The sequence below is a fragment of the Hirundo rustica genome, chromosome 2, assembly GCF_015227805.2.
Source record: "Hirundo rustica isolate bHirRus1 chromosome 2, bHirRus1.pri.v3, whole genome shotgun sequence".
Taxonomy (NCBI): Eukaryota; Metazoa; Chordata; class Aves; order Passeriformes; family Hirundinidae; genus Hirundo; species Hirundo rustica.
The window spans coordinates 41,642,935-41,666,014 of record NC_053451.1 but is presented as its reverse complement, the minus strand read 5'-3'; the positions used below and the strand labels follow the sequence as shown (position 1 = coordinate 41,666,014).

At 37.3% G+C, this 23,080-nt stretch overlaps 1 protein-coding gene across 1 annotated transcript in view; it reads right to left on the bottom strand.

Annotated features, from left to right (window-relative positions):
- The window catches only part of DYNC2H1 (dynein cytoplasmic 2 heavy chain 1), a 147,817-nt gene extending 125,037 nt beyond the window's left edge, over positions 1-22,780 (bottom strand). Inside the window, exons 1-25 of the mRNA XM_040056035.2 lie at positions 22,351-22,780; positions 19,876-20,046; positions 19,202-19,337; positions 18,753-18,871; positions 18,057-18,201; positions 17,051-17,283; positions 16,680-16,814; positions 16,473-16,586; positions 16,169-16,280; positions 15,892-16,016; positions 14,651-14,826; positions 13,080-13,275; positions 12,405-12,500; positions 11,764-11,916; positions 11,557-11,655; positions 9,631-9,770; positions 9,305-9,533; positions 8,707-8,834; positions 7,355-7,470; positions 5,993-6,120; positions 2,913-3,062; positions 1,934-2,139; positions 947-1,102; positions 741-855; positions 62-232 (exon numbers count right to left, since the gene is read on the bottom strand). Coding sequence (XP_039911969.1) covers positions 62-232; positions 741-855; positions 947-1,102; positions 1,934-2,139; positions 2,913-3,062; positions 5,993-6,120; positions 7,355-7,470; positions 8,707-8,834; positions 9,305-9,533; positions 9,631-9,770; positions 11,557-11,655; positions 11,764-11,916; positions 12,405-12,500; positions 13,080-13,275; positions 14,651-14,826; positions 15,892-16,016; positions 16,169-16,280; positions 16,473-16,586; positions 16,680-16,814; positions 17,051-17,283; positions 18,057-18,201; positions 18,753-18,871; positions 19,202-19,337; positions 19,876-20,046; positions 22,351-22,551 — 3,750 coding nt within the window. The 5' untranslated portion in view covers positions 22,552-22,780. The remainder of the gene's footprint in view (positions 1-61; positions 233-740; positions 856-946; positions 1,103-1,933; positions 2,140-2,912; positions 3,063-5,992; positions 6,121-7,354; positions 7,471-8,706; positions 8,835-9,304; positions 9,534-9,630; positions 9,771-11,556; positions 11,656-11,763; positions 11,917-12,404; positions 12,501-13,079; positions 13,276-14,650; positions 14,827-15,891; positions 16,017-16,168; positions 16,281-16,472; positions 16,587-16,679; positions 16,815-17,050; positions 17,284-18,056; positions 18,202-18,752; positions 18,872-19,201; positions 19,338-19,875; positions 20,047-22,350) is intronic.
- Positions 22,781-23,080: the final 300 nt, after the last annotated feature.

Sequence of the window (23,080 nt, the reverse complement as noted above, 5' to 3'; positions counted from 1 at the left end):
ACAATATATACCACATATACCATTAAAAAACTATAGAGCCTGTATTTAAAATTATTCATACCTTAAGTTCCATTGCTTTTTCTATAATGGCATCTGTCACTTTTAATAGATCTCCAAATAGCAAACCCTCAAGTGTCGTGCCTCGGGGAAGACCCAGAAGTCGAAAGAGATCCAACCAATGGTCAGGAGAAAGATGCTCTCCTCTTACATATTTTAGGAGTGGAATTATCATCTATATAAAAAATGCACATGTAAATCCATCTAGTCATTATGAAAACTGCAGCTCTTTGATTATGGAGTGACATGCTATTCAAATAAAATTTAAATTCTTAAACTGAGGTACAATTTTTCCAGTTCCTGAATTTAAAGCTGGGGAGTATGATTCTGAAGACAACTCATTGTAAATCTGTGTCTCTGTAAGCTGTAATGACCATTCTATTTACTGTAGTGAAATAAAGGTTCCCAAAAGTAAGTGAAACGTTCAAAACACTATCAGAAGATACTTTGTTAAATATCAACTGGTTTTCTTGCAAGAAATGAACAGTAAGGTACAGAATGGAGTACAGTACCCAGGAATACCAAAACATTTTTTGCTTCACAAGCCTTTTTGAAATTCATAGAATTACAGAATTACAGAATTATTAGAGATCACCTGGGCAGGAACACCTTCCACTAGACCAGGTTGCTTAAAGCACCACCCAACACAGCCTTGAACATTTCCAGGTTAATCAGCATCTTACTTTATATTTGTCCACTTCTTTTTGCAATTTTACTGTCATTACAGTATGTTCTTTCATCTTCCTCAGTCTGTCATGCCAGTTAAACAAAAATTCTTCAAATAGGTATATCTTACTTCTGCATGAAAATCAAACATAAAAAGGTCATAACAACACAGTACTACAACCATACTTATATGCCCATTAAGAATAAAGTAACAAAATGTTACCTAAAAGTAATCCAGTCTTCTTTGGCTTTTTCCTGAAAACCTTCATAAAATTCTTCATACAGTGCCCAGACTTCTGCACAACTCTGAATATCTTGACTTACAGCTTCTGACAATGATAAGTCAGGCTCTTCCAATTTAAAATGATGGCATTCTTCACTGCATTAAAAAATCATTGCATTATACATTACATTACTTCTCTGTACCTTCATGGATTAAGAAATGGTACCATACAGAAATCATCATACTTTTTTAAGGAAAGTCATTGGCTTTATTGAAGAATATTGCTGCCAACTGCAATTTCCTTATAATCTCCTTCTTGAATAGAAATAATAAAGAACTATGAGCAATAAGTCTTTTACATAACAACCTTCTCCCATATTCTCAATTATTTTCCATAAACTTTCATTTATTTTTTTATTTATGAGAAAGGTGAATTTACTTGTGCCCTCAAAATCAAAGCTGGAAAGAAAATCTTTTTTAATTGGTAGTTTCTTCCTGGTGGTAAAAAAAAATGTGCTCATTTTATTTACCATCATTTACATGCCAAGGTAAGAAGTTAAATAAAAAACTTCATCCTCAAGATCTGCAAGAATGAGCACAGACTCTTACTGGGAGATGTAAGCTCCTGTCCACTTAAGTTACAAGAGGACTGAGATTCTTTTTGGACCAATATCCCAAACCTTCTCTAAGTGAGAATTTCAAAAATCAGAATTAAGCCTTTAGTGTACAAACCTCCTTTTGCAAGACCTTAAGAGACTTCTCAATTTATTTATCCAAAAAATAACTAGAAAAATTTAGCTTAAGAAATTCGTGTTTGGTAAAATCAACAAAAAGGACCCTGAAAAGCTAATGAAAAACACGCAATATAAATAAAATTATTTACAATAGCTGTTGTGATAAAAATTAGTGAACATTTTTGGAGATACTATCGCTGCAAAAGATCAATACATGAATGAATAAGACATACAGGGAAATAAACATACATACATGAGTTTTTCTTTCAAGGTTTTAAGTTCATCAAATTCCTTTTTTTTTTCCTTCACCATCTGAGCACTTTTCTCAAGTACATCCTGACCACCTGTTTCAATGACATCATCACTTGGCTTTAGCTGATCCCAGCGAGCTTTAAATTTTTCCAGGTCTTGAAGATATATATTGATACGTGAAAGCACATTCCCTTTCATCATTTCCATCTGCAAAGCAATAGGCAAAATTACATTCCTTAATGGTTTGTATCTACAACTATGACCAAAATCAAAGCATTAACTTCAAAACTTGATAATGACAACTTGATCAAAAATCAAATTCAAAAAAGTTCTTGTATAATACCTGAAGAAATAGTGCAATGTTATTCTCCTTGTTTTGTTTTTCTTTTAAAGGGGGCACTACTTATTTTTACTATGCTAGTACTTTAGACCTATTTATTCAGTCTATGCTACCTACTCAGGCTTGCCTCTTGTACTACATAGAGAAATTGCTATACTTGCATGGCCAATTGATATCTTCAGTAGAATTTCAAATGAGTTAAGTAGATTGCTGATGGACCAGAATTATAGGACTGTGAATAGGTTAGCAAAGTTAAGAGAAAAGAAAATAAAAAGAATCAGTACTAGAAACATGACAAAGAAATAAAAATGCTATCTTCAAACCAATTATCCTCTTTTCCTGTAAGCCATTGCATTTATTAAGCCATTTCCATCACCAGACAGTTGTTGTGAGACAGAACTACAACATTTATTTCAGCATCAGTTTAAGAAAGTTTTCCCTAGTTAATGCTTCAGAGTTACTAGTTATTGCTTAAGAGTCTAAGTATTCTTCCTTAATGATTCTCCCTCAACTCAGTAATGCCCGTGTTATTATTGAACTGACAATATTTATGGATTTAATCTTAGAAAAAAGTATTGTTTCAGACATTTTAAAAATAACTTCAACATTTTCAGGTAAAATTTTCAGCTTTCATTGCTACCTGTTCGGCAATCATAAGTTGGTGGCTTTCCATCATTAATTCAAATTTATCCCATGTAGCTCTTAGGTTACTGATACTATCCAAACCTGCACCAGCCACAGTTCGCAGAAGTTTGTTTTTATCTTCAGCTTCTTGAAACAGGAGAAAAACCTGAAATCAGAAAGATCAAAACTAAGCGTGCATGTAAAAATTCAACAAATCCTGTTTATCTAAAGCAAACACATATGAATCACTGGTTCCTTATACACGGATAATAAGCTTATATACAGCTGCTTTTTAATACTGCTTATAGAATAATAATAAAACATTTGAAAAAATAGTATCTGAGGTATTTAGAGAAATTCTAAACCTTGATACTAACATGAGATACACAGAAGTGAGTGTCAACTATGAAAGAGGTAAGTGCCACCACACATATTGCAGAGATCAACTCAATCAAACTGGACAACAGCAGCAGAGCACCAGAATTAGATAAATCTGTGTGCATGTTTGCTTGCTTTGACTGGAATTTAGTTAATTTTTTTGGGTTTTTTAGTAGCTGGTATGAGATTGTGGTTTGGACTTGTCATGAAAATAATGTTGATAATACAGGGGTATTTTAGTCACTGCTGAGCAGGGTTGACACAGAGCCAAGGCTTCTTCTGCTCCTTAGCCCACCCCACCACTGAGGAGGGTGAGGGTGCACAAGGGGTTGGGAGGGAACACAGCCAGGACAGCTGACTCCAGCTGACCCAAGGGACATTTCACAACATATAGCAGCATGCTCAACATAGAAAGCTGGGGAAAGAAGGAAAGGGGCATCCAGAAAGATGCTTGTCTCCCCGAGTCACCGTCATGCATGATGGAGCCCTGCTCTCCTGGAGATGGCTGAACATCTGCCTGCCTATGGGAAGTGGTGAATGAATTCCTTGTTTAATTTTGTGCAGCTTTTGCTTTACCTCCTAAACTGTATTTATCTCAACCCGTGAGACACAGCCAGGCAGAGATATTCCATGCCATATAATATTGCTTCCTTTCCTTCCCCTTCCCTTTCCCTTTCCCCTTCCCTTTCCCTTCCCCTTTCCCTTTCCCTTTCCCTTCCCTTTCCCTTCCCTTTCCCTTTCCCTCTTCCCTCTTCCCTCTTCCCTCTTCCCTCTTCCCTCTTCCCTCTTCCCCCTTCCCTCTTCATCCTACCTTGAGCCTTACAGGGAGCTCTCTGACATTCCCTCACCCCTCAAGCAGTAGACACCTATGCATCAATAACTGCCTTGAGCTCTCAGTGCAGCTAAGAAATCAACTCAGGAGGATGAGCCACAAGGCGCCTACCCCCAGGTCACAAAGACTGCTCCAGGCTGCAGTTGACTACACTACAGGGACTTGATTCAGTTCCTCACAAATACACTTTTTGGGCCATCCCAGATGTCCTATGGCACTTGCATGGCCTCCAGCTGCAGCTACAGAAAGGTAAAGGCGTCCCAGGACGTATCTGTTACGTTTGCCAGCCTTGGGATGACAGGGATGTTGGAAATGCATCTCGGTAACTCTAGAAGTGCTCTTGTGGGCAACTGCACCAGACTTCTGCTGAGTATATTAACAGCACATACCCTGCAGACACCTTCACATAAACACCTAAACTCAGATGCACTCACTTAGAACTGAACCCTTCAATGGATAAATACAGTCCAGATGGGAAGAGCCAATATGGGTTTTGTAGAATTCCACAATCTTGTAGAACCAGAGCTCTTTAAAGGCATCAGTAAGGATACAGATGAAGAATCATTAAATCATATATTCCAGTTGAGTTTCCAAAAAGCTTTTAACACAAACCTGCATTTAAGGAAAACTGGTAGCCTCGACCTAAGAACAAAGGTCCTTGCACAGATAATTAATTGGGGAAAAAAGACAGAAAACAGCATCAGGAGGAAATGGCTAGTTCCTGCAATCAAAAAATATTGCCCATGGAGTTCTGTAGATACCTGTTCTGTACTGCTCCAAGTGCTTATAAAAGGATTGGAGAAGGAAACCCGCCTGTGAGATGATATAGTTTACCGATGATACTATGTTATTTCAGGCATTAAAATACTTCACATGTGGAGAACTGTCCACAGGTTCTTCACATGAGAAGAATTGCAGAATGAATGTAGAAGAAATAATGACTGTTGATACTGGTGACAAGTAGGTGATCATACAAAATTCAAGTAGATAACCATGAAGTGACATTAATGTGAAAAAAATAAATTTCACCTGTACAAGTTCAGTCCTAAGATAAAAACTACACTTCAGACTGGTGCATTGGGGTTATGACAGCTAGTTTTACCAAAACGTGAGCTTAATCTAAGGAGTAGCAAGCAAAACGAATGTTATGAGTCATAGAGACCAAAAATATAATAAGAAGTAATATTACTACTATTTCATCATGTAAATCCATGGTTTATTCAGATCTTAAAAACTGAGAAAAATCTGTTGGTTTTTCACACAGAAAAAGGAAATAGAAAGAAAAGACTAATCAAAAGGCAACAAGGATGATCAAAGTTATGAGTGGCCTTATGCATAAGGAAAGATTAGATTAATTAACGCTCTTCAATCTGCAACAGAGATTGCTGATACCAGACACAACAAAGTGGATTACTGTCATGTGCCACGAAAAGGAAGAACAGGAAGTGTTAAGACATAAATGGTATGAAGGTAACAGGTGTCAGTTGGAAAAAAAAAAGAAAAAAAAAGAGGGGTCCTTCATGCAATGGGTAATTGATCTACACTTTACCACCAGTATATTTTGGACGTCAAATGTGTATTTGCTCTCAAAAGAAGATGAGGTAAGGCTGCAGAAAAGAAATCCACTGAGAGTTACTTTATGCTCAGGAGCCACATAAAGTTCAACAAAGGTTCAGGTTGAAAATATGAGACCCTGATTTTATATCTTCCCCTAGATAACTCCCTCCACTTCTGGACACAAATTACTGTGCTTCATGGACTACTGCCCCAACCCTATGTGACCTCTGCATGATCTTTATTAGTTATTATTAAATCTATGTTTCCATACTAGATAGTAATTACAGTTTTCCAGCTGTTGTTCTAGATATAATAATATAGTATCTTACCCCTTCTTTTCGTTCATGTAGGCTTAAATATTTTAAATTGTCTTCTGCTATTTCCTCTACAGTCTGGGGCCTAATCACCAGCGTTTCCATGGCATCAGTGAGAAATGTAGAAACATCACACAGGTGAGCTACATGAAGATGATAAACAAAGTTATCATGGAGAGAATATTTGTAGTTTTAAATATCCAAGTCAGAAAAATGCACAAGGATATAGCATTAGTCATAAGTATGCAAAGTATTTGTTTAAAAATTGCAGACTCCAAGCTTGTCTACTACTTGAACAAAAATTGCACATTTGTGTTTATACACAGCTTTTCAAATGTGATCCATGACATTCAGTGTATGATTTAGACAGTAAGTATCAGAATCCCTTCTGAACATTAAACATAAATACTGAGGCATTTATTTATATACTTCAAAGGCTGTACAGGTCTTATTTTTATTAGGTAAACAGATAAAAACAGATGTTAAAATTGCTTTAGGGTTCTTTGGGGTTTTTTTTCTGTTTGTTTTGATTTGGGTCTTTTAAAGAGGCTAACTAACTAAAGCCACCTTGCTTTACATATTGAATATACTCAAAATAAATGCCTGAATAAACTATAATGTATTTACCTACCAAGATAAATCTCTTTTGATACTGAGAAAGGAGCTGTACAGCTCCAGGCAATCTTCCAGGAAAGATTCACCTGTCAAGCTATTTTTTGCACAATTCCTGTTCTATTTTCTGTGATAACCATCAGATTTAAAGCACTGTTATTCCTCATCATCTATGCTTTATTCCATGTTGTTCTGCTCTTATAGGTCGACCACCCAAAATAGGGAAGTGTTTTTTATTCTTCAATACAGTTTTAACAGTTTTGACAGTCTAAGTGACAAGCAATTCTATGGAGTAAGTCTACATCATTTTAGACCCTTCATGAAGTATTTCAATTTGTAAAAGAAAAATTGAATTGCATTTTTATTACATTTTATGACACCTTCTCAAACACCTAGGAAATTTTCCTCCCTCAAATATTAAATAAATTTTCCTCTCTGTAGCAACAATTTTTTTCCTTCAGATAAAAGAAACAAGCAAAACAATGTTCATATGTATTCTTTTACACCTGTAACAGATGTGGCCCAAACAAGAGAACAGGGAAGATACACAACGGACATCAAAGGGTCCTAGGTTAGGTCTGTAGTGAAAAAGGAATATTGAGGAATACACAGCTCTAACAGATTACCTTCTCTGCACTGTGATTTTTGCAGTTCACAGCGCTGAAAGCAAAATATTTCTTTAAAAGAGTATTTACATTAACACAAATGTACCCAAGTACAACAGAAACAAACAAAAATAAAATACTGTTCATTGAAGTTATTTACCTTGAATAGATTTTCTCAAAGAAACAACTAGAATGTCGTACAGCTTCTGGATGAAATCATCAATTACAGTTTTCACAGGGTTGCAATTAACAGTTAAACAATCTATTCTGATCGTGCTTCAAAAAAGAGAGATTAAAAGACAGCAAATATTCAGCAGCACACTTACATGTTTGCATCTCTAGATCTACACATATCTATCACTTACCCTGACTTGGTAGTTGAAAAATTTCCCTTGTAATTCTACAAATGAAAGTCTTCGCTTATTGGGAAATTACTCACAGTACTAAAATATTTATAACAATTATGCATAAATACTTTCAGCTTTATGAGGACTGAGGTCCAGTGCTTGCTTCTCCAAACAGTTAGAAAATGCCTTGATTTTATATAAACATTGGCATAAAATTCTGAAAGGCTATTACCATACTCAAAAGAAAAATACTTTCATTATTTGTATATTCATGTCTTTAATTCTCTTATTTCCATGAGAGTTTACTAACCCATCCTTCAATAGGAAAAAGAAGAGAAGAAAAGCCATGGAGAGTAATTTCAAAGCCCCATATCTAATACATCAGTGACAATAAGTAGATACCTAAAGAACACTAAGAAAAAGGTTTACCTTATTTGACATCTTCCTGACTATCCTCCCTCAACGCTAATATTTTCAACTCATGGATTTCTTAGCAACATGTTGCTTCTGGCTATAAGGCACATCTTATAAGAGCCAATTTCTCTTCTGTCTTCAATCTGTCCATGAACTCATGGAAATCTACTACTCAGAATATCACTAGTCAGCAAGTTCTACCATTCTCCAGCATGAAATGTCACATCTTTTTCCTTGTTCTAAGCATGATTCCTAACAGTTTTACTTTAGAACTCTAACCATACAGTACAGTAAGTTCATGTGAATCTACGTAAGAATAAAAGCCTACCCTAGCATATTTTAAACTGTAAGTTATAAGAGGTAATCAGATGTTTCAATACAGGAATTACTTCATGACAAACATTTGCTATGTCTGTTCCTAACTGCCATAAATATTTCACATGTACAGGACTCAACTAAAAGATTTGTTTAAATATTATGTTTCGTAGTATTTCAGAATTAGACCTGAATTCTGAGGAAGTCTCCCATTACATTAAGAGGAACTAATTAAAAGTTTTCAGAGAAGGTGGCACAGATAAAAGAGAGTATCTAAAAATAAAAATGAAAAATTAAAATCTAAACATTTAAAAACTACACCAACATTTTAAAAACACTTGAAATTCTATCTATATCTTCATCTCTATTTTACTGTTACCTTTAAAATAACTGATGGAATACATACTTCAAACAAAAGAATGGAGTAACACTATACCTTGGAAGACGTTCTGCTTCTTTCCCTCTCACTTTTAATGCTTTGAAGTTTTTTTCCCAGTCCTGTTTGCTAGAAAGATGTGTCTTCACCAAAGGTTCCATATCTACTTGGCCAATTACGACCCACTCCTTTCCAACATTATTTTTTATTCCATGCAAAAAAATATTTTCCAAATTAAAAAACTGTTTCACAATAACATTAAAATACTTTAATAATATTTTCAGGTTACATTGTCTTTAACCTTTGTGCTTCTTCAATTATCTGTAGATTTTCTTAGCGCAAAAATCAGGAGGTAAAAAATGGTTTGACATGTTTGCACATTTAAGGATATTCAAAACAGACTTAAAATTCAGCTATCATACAGAGCTTTAAAAGGGAACTATACATATACTTCAAGTCAGGCATGTGCTTAAGTGGTTGGCTTAACTTGGATGGACTTGCTAAGCCTTTGCTTATATGCCTTGAAGAAAAGGACAACAACGCACAAATGCCTTTGCTCAGCTACTTCTACAATGTCCAAAGCATAAAATGATACAAATCTAAGGGAAAATAGGGATGAAAAAATAATCAGTATTGAAATAGTCACTATTGAAAATACCTTGAATTGATTAGTAACATCTGTCAGCCTTCTGAACAAATCCTCTGCTTTACTGAAAGCGGTCAGAAATCCGTTCGCATTTCTTTCGGTCATAACAGTGAATATAGACTCATCTTCTGCCTCACTTACTCCCCTAAACTGATTTGGAATAGAGATGAATCTCTTCATTTCTCTGTAATATCTAGCTCGTATTTCTTCAAAAGGAGGTCTGAATTGCAAACGACCTTGCCTAAAAAGTGAAACAAATAATAGAAAAATTAATATTTTAATGTAATCTGCTCCTGAATATTTTCTTTTAAAGCCAAAAAAAAAAAAAAAAAACTTACTTGAATGTTAGATCAATAATTATTTCTGGTAAATTCTCATTGAGCGCTTCTAAACCCATTTGATACTGATGCTCCAGAGCTTTGTAAAGTTGATGATTCCAGTGTCGTCTCCAAGCTTTCATGTCACTCGATTTGAAACCCTAAAATTTAACAATTTATTTTTATTTTATTCCTCAAACCATAATTATAAGAAACCGCACACAGTATAAAACCTGAAGACCAGGATCTTAGTAAAATTCAGTAATCACACAGCTGGAAAAGACCAAGTCACAGCACCAAGCTGGTCAGTTTAAGGACCACCTGGACAACATACTTAAGTCACGTTGTTTAGCTTTAGATATTCCTGTGAGAAGCAGGGAGTTGCACTTGATGGTCCTTGTGGGCCCCTTCTTACTCAAGATATGTGTTTTTGATTTTGTGACCAGATATTGCATTTACTGCATTTATTTCAGATTAATATAGGAATAAAAAAAAAAATCCAAATCAAACATTCTCAGTCTCAGTGGCAGATCAACAGAAGAATTTCACCAAGGTTCATCAGCCATTGGTTTACCAGAATGTTCTTCAAAGGTTATACTAAAATGCACAGGACTCAGCTGGAAATAATATGAAGAGCTGGCTGAATAAGAGGCTTAAACCTGTATCACACCTTCTATTTTTCTAAATAGTATTTAGAAAAATTCTTATGTGTTTCCACAGAACAATGTTAACTAATAAATTACTGTAAAATTTTACGTCAAAGAATTCAGTCTTTCACCAAAATCTGCTACACTGCACTGTAAGAACATGACTTAACAGTCTCTTATAAACTTATCATACAGTCAAATTCTGTAAATCACACAATATTCTCAGCTGGAAGGGATCCACAAGGATCATCATGTCCTGAATTGTCCATACAGGGATCACACCCATTACCTTAGCATTTTTAGCACCCTGACAAACTGAGCTAAATGGTCATTTGCAAGTCATGGAGGGATTTGCAGAAGGACAACAGAAGCCAGAAAATAAATTAGAAACTACTTCCAGCTTAAAAGGTTCTCTTGTTTAATTGGAGATTTTCAGACAGGGCTTTGGAGGCAATCCAGGGTTGCTGCAGGAAGCTACGCCATTAAGGTCTGCCCTACAATTCAAAGCTGCCCATAAGGAGCTCTTCCAACAGAAAGATCCTAGAGGTTAAGAAAACCCAAAATTGTCTTAATTAGGCCTTGAGACAATTATAATAGGGTTTTTAAAGAAATATATAACATATTGATGATAACAGCAGTAAGACCATACATTCTTATAACTTTTGAAATGTGAAAAAAAGATATATTTGGTTAGTTTTTATCACTTCTACTCAAAGATTTTTGAAGAGTGACTGTTTAGGTAATTTTCCATCTCAAAACATTGTCTAATATCAAAATAATTTTCAAACAGATCCTAAAGGAAATCTAGATTCTTTTCATAAAATATACTGATTTAAAGATAAAAATCTGCAAATTAAACTTGAAAAGAAATACAGATTATTTTTCATATTATCTTGAGAGAATGAAAAAAAAATTAGAAGTAAAATAAGGCACTGCATTTATTTGACTGGCAAACACCAACAAAAGTAATCTGCATTTGCATTATAAAGGGTAAGAACAACATATCGATCTAAGAATGTAGTCCTTTGATTGCTGAAGGCTAGAAAAAACTAAACTGACTTGAATAATAATTCAAAATAGCTTCCCCCATTGCTAGTATGACATAAAAAAACTATCTCCATCCTCCTAATCTGTGATTTTACCTCACATCTAGAATTAACTAGGACACAGATGTTTTACTAAGACAACTAGTAACTCCTTAATCAAAATTAATTTAATCATGCTATGTTTGAGTCTTAAATTTTGAGTACTGTTGAAAAGTCAAATGTTCACAGTTTGCAGTAGGAAAATCAAACCCTGCCTGTGATTCAAGGCTGGCAAAACCAGTTCTGAGCTCCTGAAGTCCCTCTTTCCACCGCTGCTGCTGCCGAAGTAGATCAATATTCATAAGCGATATGACCTGTAAAAAGAATTTTAAGGAATAATAAACATACTCATCATCATGTAAATGAAAGAAAAGTTAAGGTATGCTATTAAGAGACATGACTTCAATTTCTTCAAAATATACCTTCTGAATGAAGTTTGTGTGCCACTTCCTTAGTTTTCTATTTTCAGTAGAAAGCCGTTCAGCAGCAGCTTGGAGCTTTTGGATATAAGCCTCCAGTTCTCTGGGATTATCCCACGTTATCTGAGCTTTTCCTCCAGGACCAGACTTTGAATGCTTTAAAAACACACAACTTCGTAACATTTAATGACAAAAACAGTCGAACAGCTAGCATACAGAAGTGGTAATGTAAGAAAGATGGTTTTATTCATAGCAAAAAAATGGAGGATCTCCCTTTCCCTAGCTGCACTAGAGACAGAACAATCTGGCAAATCACAGACATGTAGGGGCATACAGCTACATCAGTACACTGGAGAAGAATTAATGACAGACTCCTACAAGAGTCTGAAACAGATTTTGAGACTGCTGCTCCACAAACATAAGCAGACATCTGAAGATGAGAGGACACCCCAAATGCCTCTCTTGGTTTTCGTTCTGCACAGATCAAAACCAAAAATGTGACACTAATAATTGTTAATCAGCTCCACCTGTTTATCAAGAATTTTTTTTTTTCCATTACAATGCAATAAACATAGAAAAAGCAGCATAAAATATGCATAGCTACAACTAAAATTAAAAAGACAAAGAGAGGTGAATTCTTTCACCTTAATTATCTGTTCAAATGCTAGAGCAGATTGTAACATCATTGGCTTTTGACTCCCAATCATTTGTTGATCAATAGAATTATAGAAATGTGCCACCTGTAAAAAAAGAAGAAATTAAATTTAAAAGACAAACTAAAATGTCTTATGTCATCTTTTCCCTAGCTGTAGGAGTATCTCAGATATCAACGACACCTCATGTGAAATCGAACTGAAATATAATCCAAACAAAAACATATGCGGCATTGAGTGCAATCAGAAAAATATACCACCCACCCCCAAAAGCCCCACACATACTTCCCTTAAAATACTTGCTAATATATTTTCAGTTGAAAACTAGAAATGGTGAGGACAAGATGCTACATTTTATGACTATTCCCTTTAGTCATAATTATAAAAAACTGAGACTTAAAACAGGCAATCAACTAATTACTTGCATTATTTTTGTATATTCATACAGTAACTTCATATGGCTCTAATATTATATTTCAAAAGTTGACATTCTGAAATTGTAAAGCATATTTTTTCTTTTATGGACCTATCTAATTTGTTCAAGAAAGAAGTCACTTTCATGCAGTCACAGTGAAAAGCTTAACCACACAGACAGAAAAGACAGCACAGTAGAAAAGTTCAAGCTGGCAAGTCAGAACAGGAAGTTATTATGGCATAATCTTATACCTGCTTGAGGATGACTGCCTGCTTGCAGAACTTTTGTGCAGTGTTTGCAACATGCTGTACTTTAGTTGGTATAGCAAAGCCAAGTGCTGATAGCTGACGTACTTCTCTTAGCAGAGTCACCAAACGATCTGAGTAAAGTATGTTTAATGCTCCAGAAACGGGATCCAACTCCATCACAGGGCTATTAGCTTGGATACTGAACCAAAATCAATCATATTACTCAACATAATTTGATATTTATCCTTTCTTAGGTGCATTTTGCCGTAACATAACAAATTCTAAACAGCTTGATGGAATTCTATTTTGTTTTTCTATGCTCGTAACATTTTCATTTACTCAGAAATTATACCAGTAACCCTTCCTTTAATTCAAAGCCAATGAAGATAAGAGAATTACCAACGCCTATAACTTTTGCTTACAAAGTTTTTCTGGTTTGTGACAGTAATTAATGATAATTAATGTGTAACTCACAGCTAGACAGTATTCTAAATTACACTGTATCCACCACAGTCTCTCAAGCAGGCACCTTACCCACCCCAGTCTCCAGCACTGGAAAGCAGGGAGAAAATAATGAGGGAACCAATCTAAGAATCAGAACTCGCATCAATGGAGCATTCTGGCATATTCAGCCAGAAGCTAATAAGAACACCAGCCTACCTTCAGACTTCACTTCTTTTTTTTTTCTTACTTTAGCAGTGCTTCTACCACCATCCTTTCATAAACACTTCAGCCTTACTAATTTTTTTTTCTCATCTCTTTTCTAGTTCCCATATCCATTGCATTCCCCTTTGTAGGGAACTACTTCTTTTCTTGTTCTTTCAATTAACCACTTCACATCTTTTAAATCTCACAATAACAAAATTATATGGAATTAATAAATTAGATGGCTGTTGTATATATCTGAGTATTTTCATTAAAATAGAAGTTTTCACTGAAGTATCAGCTACTGTATCCTCTGTAACTGCAGACCAATTCTTTTCAGAGGAATTTTGCAACACTCAGAGTTGAAGCCAGAAGCCATGCGGCCAAACAACTAAAATAAAAACTGTTAAAATATGCTTTAGTATCCCACACAGAAATTGTATTATTTTGGGCAAAAAAAAATTCATGAAGTTTAAATTGAAATGCTTACCCTTCTTTCATCTGCCATATGTAGACTGCAGAATTTCTTGTGAATAACAATTAATTTGTTACTCTACGTGTGCCATGTGTGTATCACAGCTATACTCTCATCTAGTTTCTATATATTATCACTATAAGGATTAAAATGGGTAACAAGCAAAAACAAGCAAACCAAACATGTCTTTCATTCCAGTGCTAACAGAAACTTCAAGATTAGTTATTAATCTGCAATATTACCTATTAATTAGTAATTAATAATATTGCCCTGTATAATTCACCTTACCAAGCAAGACTGGCAGGATGATGAATAACTTGCTCTGTTTTGTTTCTCCATTCATTCTCAATCCTGTAATTTATTTTTTTAATTTCCTTTGTCAAGTTCTAATGATTTACACCACACTACAGATTTCATTATTTAATAAACATTATTTAAACAAGAGTGTATTTACCAAAGTCCTGACTTGGGATTTGATAATTCTGATTGGATATTCCTAGACCAATCATCAAATTGTTCTTGCTCATATACTTTTAACTGTTCCAGAAAACAATCTGCACTTTGATGAAAAGTTTGGAATCTGGGTAAGTCAGAGAGAAGAGCCTCTGCCAGCTTGATAGAATCATCCACCTTAAACACAATAACAAAGAAAAGAAGCTTAACTTCCCAATATTCAATCAGAAAAGAAAAAACACCACAATAAAAATCAGTATTACAAAACATGTAAGTGGGATTCAAAAGCTGATTAGGAAAATAAAAGTGAATTCTGAACTGCATCCCAGATGTTTGAATTCTCTTTACAGTAAATTGGGTTTGAATAAGCTGTCCATTGACAACACTGACAATGGCATCCACCCCTATTAAGATACCCCAGGATATCCCACTTGGTCTTTAACTCTCTGTAAAGGTACAGATCTCCCATGAGTCTTTTATTGTATCTCTAAGGCCCACTACAATACTCAAAGGTACTTGTAATGGAATTTCACATCCACATGTGGACAAATAAAAGCCCTAGTCAATACAATCAGTGGATATTTGAGAGCAATTAAAATATTTAGCACAGCCTAAAGCAGACATAAAACTGACATACATCAGCTGAACCAGACAAATAGTTATTCCGGGATAAGTAACTTCTATTTTCATACAAATCTATAGTTACTGCAGAGGGCACTTATGTTCACAAAAAACATTTTGGTTTTCACTGGTCAATGTTGACCAAAAAGTGTTCAAAGTTTCCTGCTAATGTGTAAATACAAACTTACAAAAACAAAATAAATTAAAACAGAATTTACTTTTACTACTCTAAATTCCCTGGAAGGCACAAGCTACTCTTTGATTCTTTACAAAGATTAGTAATAACAAGTGAGAATTAGGATTTCAGAATCTGGGTATCTGTGAATCCTGAATACAATTTTAAAATGTAAACTGGAGGGTAAAATTAACAAAAACACCTACTGCATGAATTTTGGCCTTTTTGCTTTTTTAAAGAGGCAGTTCAGTTTACCAAAAAAAGACTACATTCTGGGTCTGCTAACAAAATTCAGTTTAGCAAGCAGCACCACTGATAAGGAACCTTGATAATATAACTCTTGGGAAGCCCAAAAATTTTCTGTGTGGAATTCCCCACAGAAACATCAAATACCATGCTTTATATTCTATGATAAATCATGTGTAAACAGTGACAGAATCTGTTACCTTCAGTTCCAGCTGCTGTACCCATACAATGTTATTGACTACTTCAGAAAGGTTCTTGCCTGACAGTGGTCCAGAAACATCACCAGGAACACCATGGCATCGAGTTTCAAAGTCTGTCTCGTAGTCTAACACATGCAAAAGATTCATTAGACCAGAAATCTAATAGAACAACCTTAGATCATTATTGCAGTTATAAAAATATACTAGGAAAACTGACATAATTCTAGAAGTAAATAAAGATCCTAGCATTTGCAAAAACACTAATGCCATTAAATACCTTTGACATAATCTTGAAGTGCTGCCAGCAATGTTTCCCTTTCAAAAAGCAATTCTTTGCTTATATTTGGGTGCTTTATCAGGTCCTTATGCTTCTGAAATATTTGAAGAAGCTGGAATATGAAGATTTTAAAAAGTTATCACTTTCTCATGAAAAAAATTAAACATAGACTGACACTACCCAGTAGTGCTGTCATTGGCTCCAAGTACTTAAGGAGTTCTTACTCCTATCCCCGAAACTGAATACTTAGGAATTAAATAACTTAAGCTTCAGGAAAATTTTCAGACTACATAATTACCCATACCTGCTGTGGACTGTCCTGAATTTCTGAAATAAATTTCTTCAATTTACTTGCTATTTTTTGTTCCACTGGTGCAATAATCCTTTCATACTGAGAGACTGCTGCTTTCCATAATGGCTAGAGATAATGAGTTCATGTGTTAGTTTAGGACTATATACAGTACAGAAAGACACAAAAAGAATGTGAATAAATTAAAAATAAGCACTATACCTCTGTGTAAGGATTATAGTGTACAGGATTTAGGCCAGCAAAGGGTTCAAACACATGGGAAAGATGTAAAGAATTTTGTTCTCCAGCTGGCAAAAAGAACATAAGTTTTTCATGCAGCGTTCTAACAGTTAGCACCTATGAGGGAAAAAAATTGTTATATTTGTTGTAACAAGTGTATTTTCACATAAAACTTACAAGCACACATCTCTCTCCCTTTCACAAGAAACTTTTGAAAGGCTCAGACAAACATTACAGAATACTATCTGACCCTGAGAAGACTATGAAAGACTATTTTAATTCCCTTTTTTAACTTGAAACAATGCTGTTTAATTCTGTGTCTAATTAAACTCGTGTATAATTCAAATCTCTACCTCATCAAGACGTTGGCCAAGTTTGGCTATCAGTTCAGGGAAATACTTCTCATTTTTCCATGGATGTAGAGCGTAACGTTGCCATAGTTGTCCAGTTAAGTTTTCACAAGCTGACACCCACTGCTCACAAACCAAGATGCCAGCCTGTATATTTTCTTTAACACTGTGAAAAGTATCCTCCCACAAATTCAAAGCTGCTAATTTTCTCTGAACAAATCTACCTAGAGAGCCACCTAGAAGACAAAAAAGTACAAAAAACCCTAGATGTTATATTTGTTTAAAAGAATTTCTTTAAAGCTACACCACACTCCAATCACTTTTTAAAAAAAACAGTATAGTGTCTTGATTTCAAACAACACAAATGCAGCACTAAGTGATTATTTTGTTTCAGATTCAATAAATCTCAAATCTCCAAGGTAAACAGAAGCTGGTCCAACATGTGAAGTTGACGGATTTGGATTCTGGATTCCACACACAAGCACCTGTCTTTATCAGCAGCAGTGGCTGTACCTGGCTGCTCCCCACAACTCTTCCTCTCACACACAAACACATCTGGCAGGAGCACACAAACTCACTGTCCCATGCCTGTCCCCAAACATGGGGCTGCTGTCAAGAGAATGAGAGAAGAACCCCTCTGCACATCCTGCTCTCACCTCCACAGACTGAACCGACCTTTAGCGGGAGTTTACGTAAAAAAAATTTTCTCCTCTGAGAGAAAGACAGGAAGTCAAACAGAAGCACAACAAATCCAGCCCACAGGCTGAAAGGTATCCAACTCCACCTTCTATCCATCACCTACCCAAGCACATATGAAAGCATCTACCAAAACTGGCTGAATTACAGCATACTAGAAGGCAAATAATATTCGTGGATCATAATTACAAGAAGCAAGCACCTGCAAGCTGTGGGCTGTTCTTGGTGCCTTTACAAGGAAGAAGGTTTCTGCTCAAGGAATCATTTTACTTTTCTCAACTGTTCATTTAATAAAGACCGCATAAAGGTTTACCTATCACATCCAAGAGGTTATGCATGCGAGACTGCGGATAAGGATCGTGTTCTGTTTGTCTCCACACGCTATCAACAGTATCCTTGGTAGCCTCCACCAAATCCACAACTTCAAATAATGAGAGAGTATCCAAGTTGTAATAATCCTAGAAAAAACCATATCCTTAATATGTTTACTTTGCAAATAGTATTGTCAAAACGTTTGCACTTTCCAGAAGCTAGCAAGTGGTGAAGTTTCCTGAGGTTTACAGCATAACAGAATATGTCATAATCCTCTCAAAAAAACCAAGCATTTGTGTAAGTTGACTCGCGTGAAGTACTCATTGCTATCTGAAGCATTATTCAAGAAAGGGCTTTGTGGGTGCCGAAAGCGTTGCATAACAGCATTAACAGCGTGCTTTTCATCTCGTGAGTCAATCCCCAGCTCACAAACTAGCAGACAACTCTATTTCTACAGCAGCTCCTAGTATTCAATGATCAAATCCACTCTCAATTAAATGCTGCCATTCCAATGCACCCCTGTCACTACAAACTACATGAATAGCATTTAAAATAAAATTCTACCTAAGAAAAAATAACTAAATACCGATGTATCCATATATTTGGAAAGAGTGTACATATACTGACACATATTTCATAGGAAGAGTGTTTTACTAGGCCTAAAAACATACCACAGATCACACAAAATAAAACATACTTTGGCAATGTCCTCAAACAGGTCTCTAAAATATGAAGCTCTCTCTTTACTACATCCTTTATTTCCATGATGAGCACATTCTCTCCAGAACTGAAATTCATCTGTTGGTGTAAGAATAGCTGCAAATAAAATAGAAAATAATTATATATTAAACAAATGTATGTTTATAAAATACGTTCAGTCAGAACATACTTTCTAAAGCAAATTTTTACATATGGTTATGTAAACCATATTAAAAATGTAAACCATTATCTTTTAACTTCTGACCCTGACTAGAAGCAGTATACAAGTCAGCTCTGGTCCTCATGCATGACCATAATTCAAGTCTACTAACAACCAGTTATATTTCACACTGTGCAATCACTGAGAAACCTAAACACTCAAGCTGTAAATAAATTATTTACTCCAAGTTCAAAATTAACTATAAAAGACATTATTGCAAAACAAACCTCGCACATCATCCTCACTGAATTTTGTGCCTGTGTAACTGGTATCTGATCTTCTGAGAGCAGTACTCAAGCCAGCTTCAAGCTCACTTAAAAGTTTCTGGAGCTTGGGGTCAAATGCTTTACTCCATTTCTCATCCTGTAATAAAAATTTTAAAAATTATGACTCACATGATAGAGCAATTACTATTTTCTTCCCATTAATCTTAAAACCAACCAACCAACCAACATAAAATACAGATTAAGTACCAACCACATGGTGGGACACTAGCATTTTTTTTCCCTAGTCAAGGAAGAGCATCTCACTCTTTTCATTTAACAAATTCAGAATAATACTATAAAAGCCATTTTTATCACAAAATGAAAAGTCAATTGTCAGGTTTATAAAGGCACCCTGAGAGTAACCAAGCTGTTTTTCTACATTAACCAACAATGACCAGCGTATTCCACGTTTCCAAACAGGAATATGTATGACCAGAATCTTAATCTCATCCTTTCTGAGAGGAGTTCAAGTACTTTTTTTAACTTAGAAATTATAACTATCACCCATTGCATAACCTCCTCAAATATTTTGGTCTCATAACATAAAATATTTCACGCAGAATTAGGTAACATCCTATTGAATTCCAATGTCTCAATATAAATCTACAGACCATTTCAACTAGCATATTGCTCACCTTCAGTAATACTGGTGCAAACACTTGTCGTACAGCCTGATAAAGGGTGTTAATTGGTGAATCCAGCATAGATGACACAAGAATATTACTGTGAAGATTATCTTCAGTAATTACATCAGGCCTCAGCTTAAAGAACACCAACACGTTATTCTTTGAATCAGTAGCTTCAATCTGTAATAATCAAGAAAACAGGATTTGTTTAGAAGGCTGTCACTGACTGCTAAACTACATGCACCATTTACACAAACAATTTTCATCAATTAAAAAAAAAGACCTACCATATTACTCCCCATGAGATCAAATCTGGTAGTATTTGATTTGCACAGGAAATTTAAATTTTTATGATCCTCATTTAGGAGTCCATAGGAACCTGACTTCCAATATCAAATACATAAAGCCTTCTACAGCACATAACATCTGTAAATATCACCATTTCTCACTATACTTTGAAAAGTATACCACTTTCTCTGGACAAAACAGAAAGTCTGTCTTGTGCCTAGAGAAACTAAGCATGAAGCCTTTTCTTTTAATTGTATTTTTATGTTACAAACCTTTGGAAATATTTTTCTATATATTCTAAATATTCCGTATGATTTTCCTGAGTTTGTAAATACATTATTCACAGATTTCTCAAGATCAGAGACAGGCATGCTCCTTCAAAATAAAATCATAAACAGCAACATGACTAATGTTCCATCCACAGCCCAACTCATGGGTAAAGTTCCAAAAATTGCCATAAAGTAATTACTGAAATGATCTGTGGCTGAGGAGAATTCATTGAATAGGAAAATTTATTAAACAGATGATAAATTAATACCAAAGAGATATGCTAAGTGAAATCCCAGATTCTGTGCAATGGTAAACATCTGTGTACTATTCTTCTATTAAAAGAAACAAACGGTAGCAAGAACAGCTTTCATTTTTATGGGACTGTATCAGTTTTATCTTCTTATCAAGTCTTTAGCCCAACACCTACAGACATAGCTGCACCAAGACAACAGAGTATAGCACCAACATGCATCTGATCTTCCACAGCTGCTGAAAGCTGCTGCTTCATATTTTAGACAGCGGCTCAGCAGCACCCCCAAAAACTGGTACATATGTATGTACATTCTTGCCTGAATACAGCGTGCACTAGAGTTCACAGAGGATAACCAAGGAGTTATGCAAGTTACCGCTCCACACGTTGAGGACTCTTTGCAGGCATCTTCCATGTGTGAAGCCACTGACATAACAGACACCAAGTCCCTGGTCTGACTGCAGAACGACAGATCCCATCAAGACCCCCACACCTTGCCTGTACACTCCGTGGCTGGCACCATGCCATGCCCTCCCTATATGGGACACTGAGTGCACATCACACCCCACGGCAGCAATCCAGTCACTTGCTGGACATTTTCACACAATGAACCTCAGACTTGCTCACAGCCGGACACATCAACTTGAAAAACGCATGCTTTGGAGAAATGCCCACCTTGGATTTGTCAATATCAGCCAATGTGCCACACATTGGGTCCCATTCCCTGCACGGACATTGCCTGTGCAATCCTTCTGGTCACCTGCATGCAGCCATGCCCAGGAAGAAATCATACATCCCACTCCATGCCCCAGGCTGCATTAGGTTCACATAGTGACATTGAAACTGCACCAACATGGGCACAATCCGCTAACAAATCAGCTGACCATATGGTCTTCATGGACTCTGGGGACAGTGCTCTTTTTCAGCAAGGATAGAGTTAATTTTCTTCTTAACAGCTGATACAGCGCTGTATTTTGGGTTTAGTGTGAGAATAATGTTAATATCATAGTGATATATTGGTGGTTGCTAAGCAGTAATTATTGAAAGTCAAGGACTTTTGAGTGTTTCATGCTCTGCCAGTGAGGAGGGCGGGAGAAGCTGGGAGGCAGCATGGCCAGGAGAGCTGACGCGGACTGGCGAGAGGGATATTCCCCACCACAGAGCATCCTGCTCCGTGCATGAACTGGGGGGAGGTGGTCGGGAGGCACCGATCGCTGCTGGGGGATGGGCTGAGCATCGGTCAGTGGGTGCTGCATTGGGCATCTCTTGTCTCTCTTGGGTTTTGTTCCCCTCTCTCGCCCCTTTCCATTGCAGTTATTAACACTATTATTAGTGCATTAGCAGTTTGCTGTTATTATATTTTATTTCGTTTCAGTTGTTAAACTGTTCTTATCTCAACTCACAGCGTTCTTTTCTCTCAGATGCTTCTCCCCGCGGCGGGGCGGGGGGGACAGTGAGCGGTACCGGTCTGCCGGCTGGGGTTAAACCACGGCAGCCGCCAGTAGCTTGCAGCAGACAGAGACCTGCACAGATATTCGCAGGAGGGTGATGTCTCCCAAATCTGACACCACCCTTTACGGCCACCAAGGCTGGGCTGACTGCGGGCTCTGCATCCCGGCTCGCACGCCGGGAAGCGGCGGACACGCGGGGCCCGCAAACGCCGGACACTACGGTACCTTGTTGGAGGCGCTGAGCTGCGCGCCCGAGTGCTGCACCACGAGCAGGAACTCACTGCCGTCGTCGAGGAAGCGGCTCAGCTCCGGACGGGAATGCAGCCCCGCGGCCAGGGCAGCGGCACCGCCCGCCGGGTCCAGCCCGAAGTAGTTGGCAGCCGTGGCTGAAATAAAGCGCTTCCTCCTGTCTCCCTCCCCGGCCATGGTGGCGGCACGCACCCCCGCCAGGCAGGATCAAGGCGGGGGCGGATCCAGAACGCCACGGGAGCGCATGGAGGCGCTGGCGGGAGAAGACCCAAAGCGCTCACGGCGGGAAGGACGGCTGCTCGCCCCGGGGCACGGGGGGAGAGGCCCGGAGCCGTCCCGGCGTCGCCGAGACCCGTCACTATGGTGACCGGAGATGGCGGCCCCGGCGCGCAGGCGGCTTAGCTCCGGGTGGCGCCGGGCAAGCGGGGGAAGGAGGCGGCGGTCGACGCGCTCGGAAATCAGCGGAACGGGGCGGGGCGGGGCTGGCCCGGCGGGCGGAGCGGAGAAGGGGCCGCGGTGTTCCTCAGCTGCGGAGCAGAGGTCGGCAGTCACCCGGAGCTCGGCCGGCCCGATCCGCTGCCAGGCTTCCCGAGAGTTCACCGAAGCATCTCTCCTGCCATCAGCTGCGTCTCGGTGTCACGGCCGCCTAAGTACTTGGGCTGTTACCCTCGCCCCAGCCCCACTCCGCTAGGGAGCCCGTGGTGCC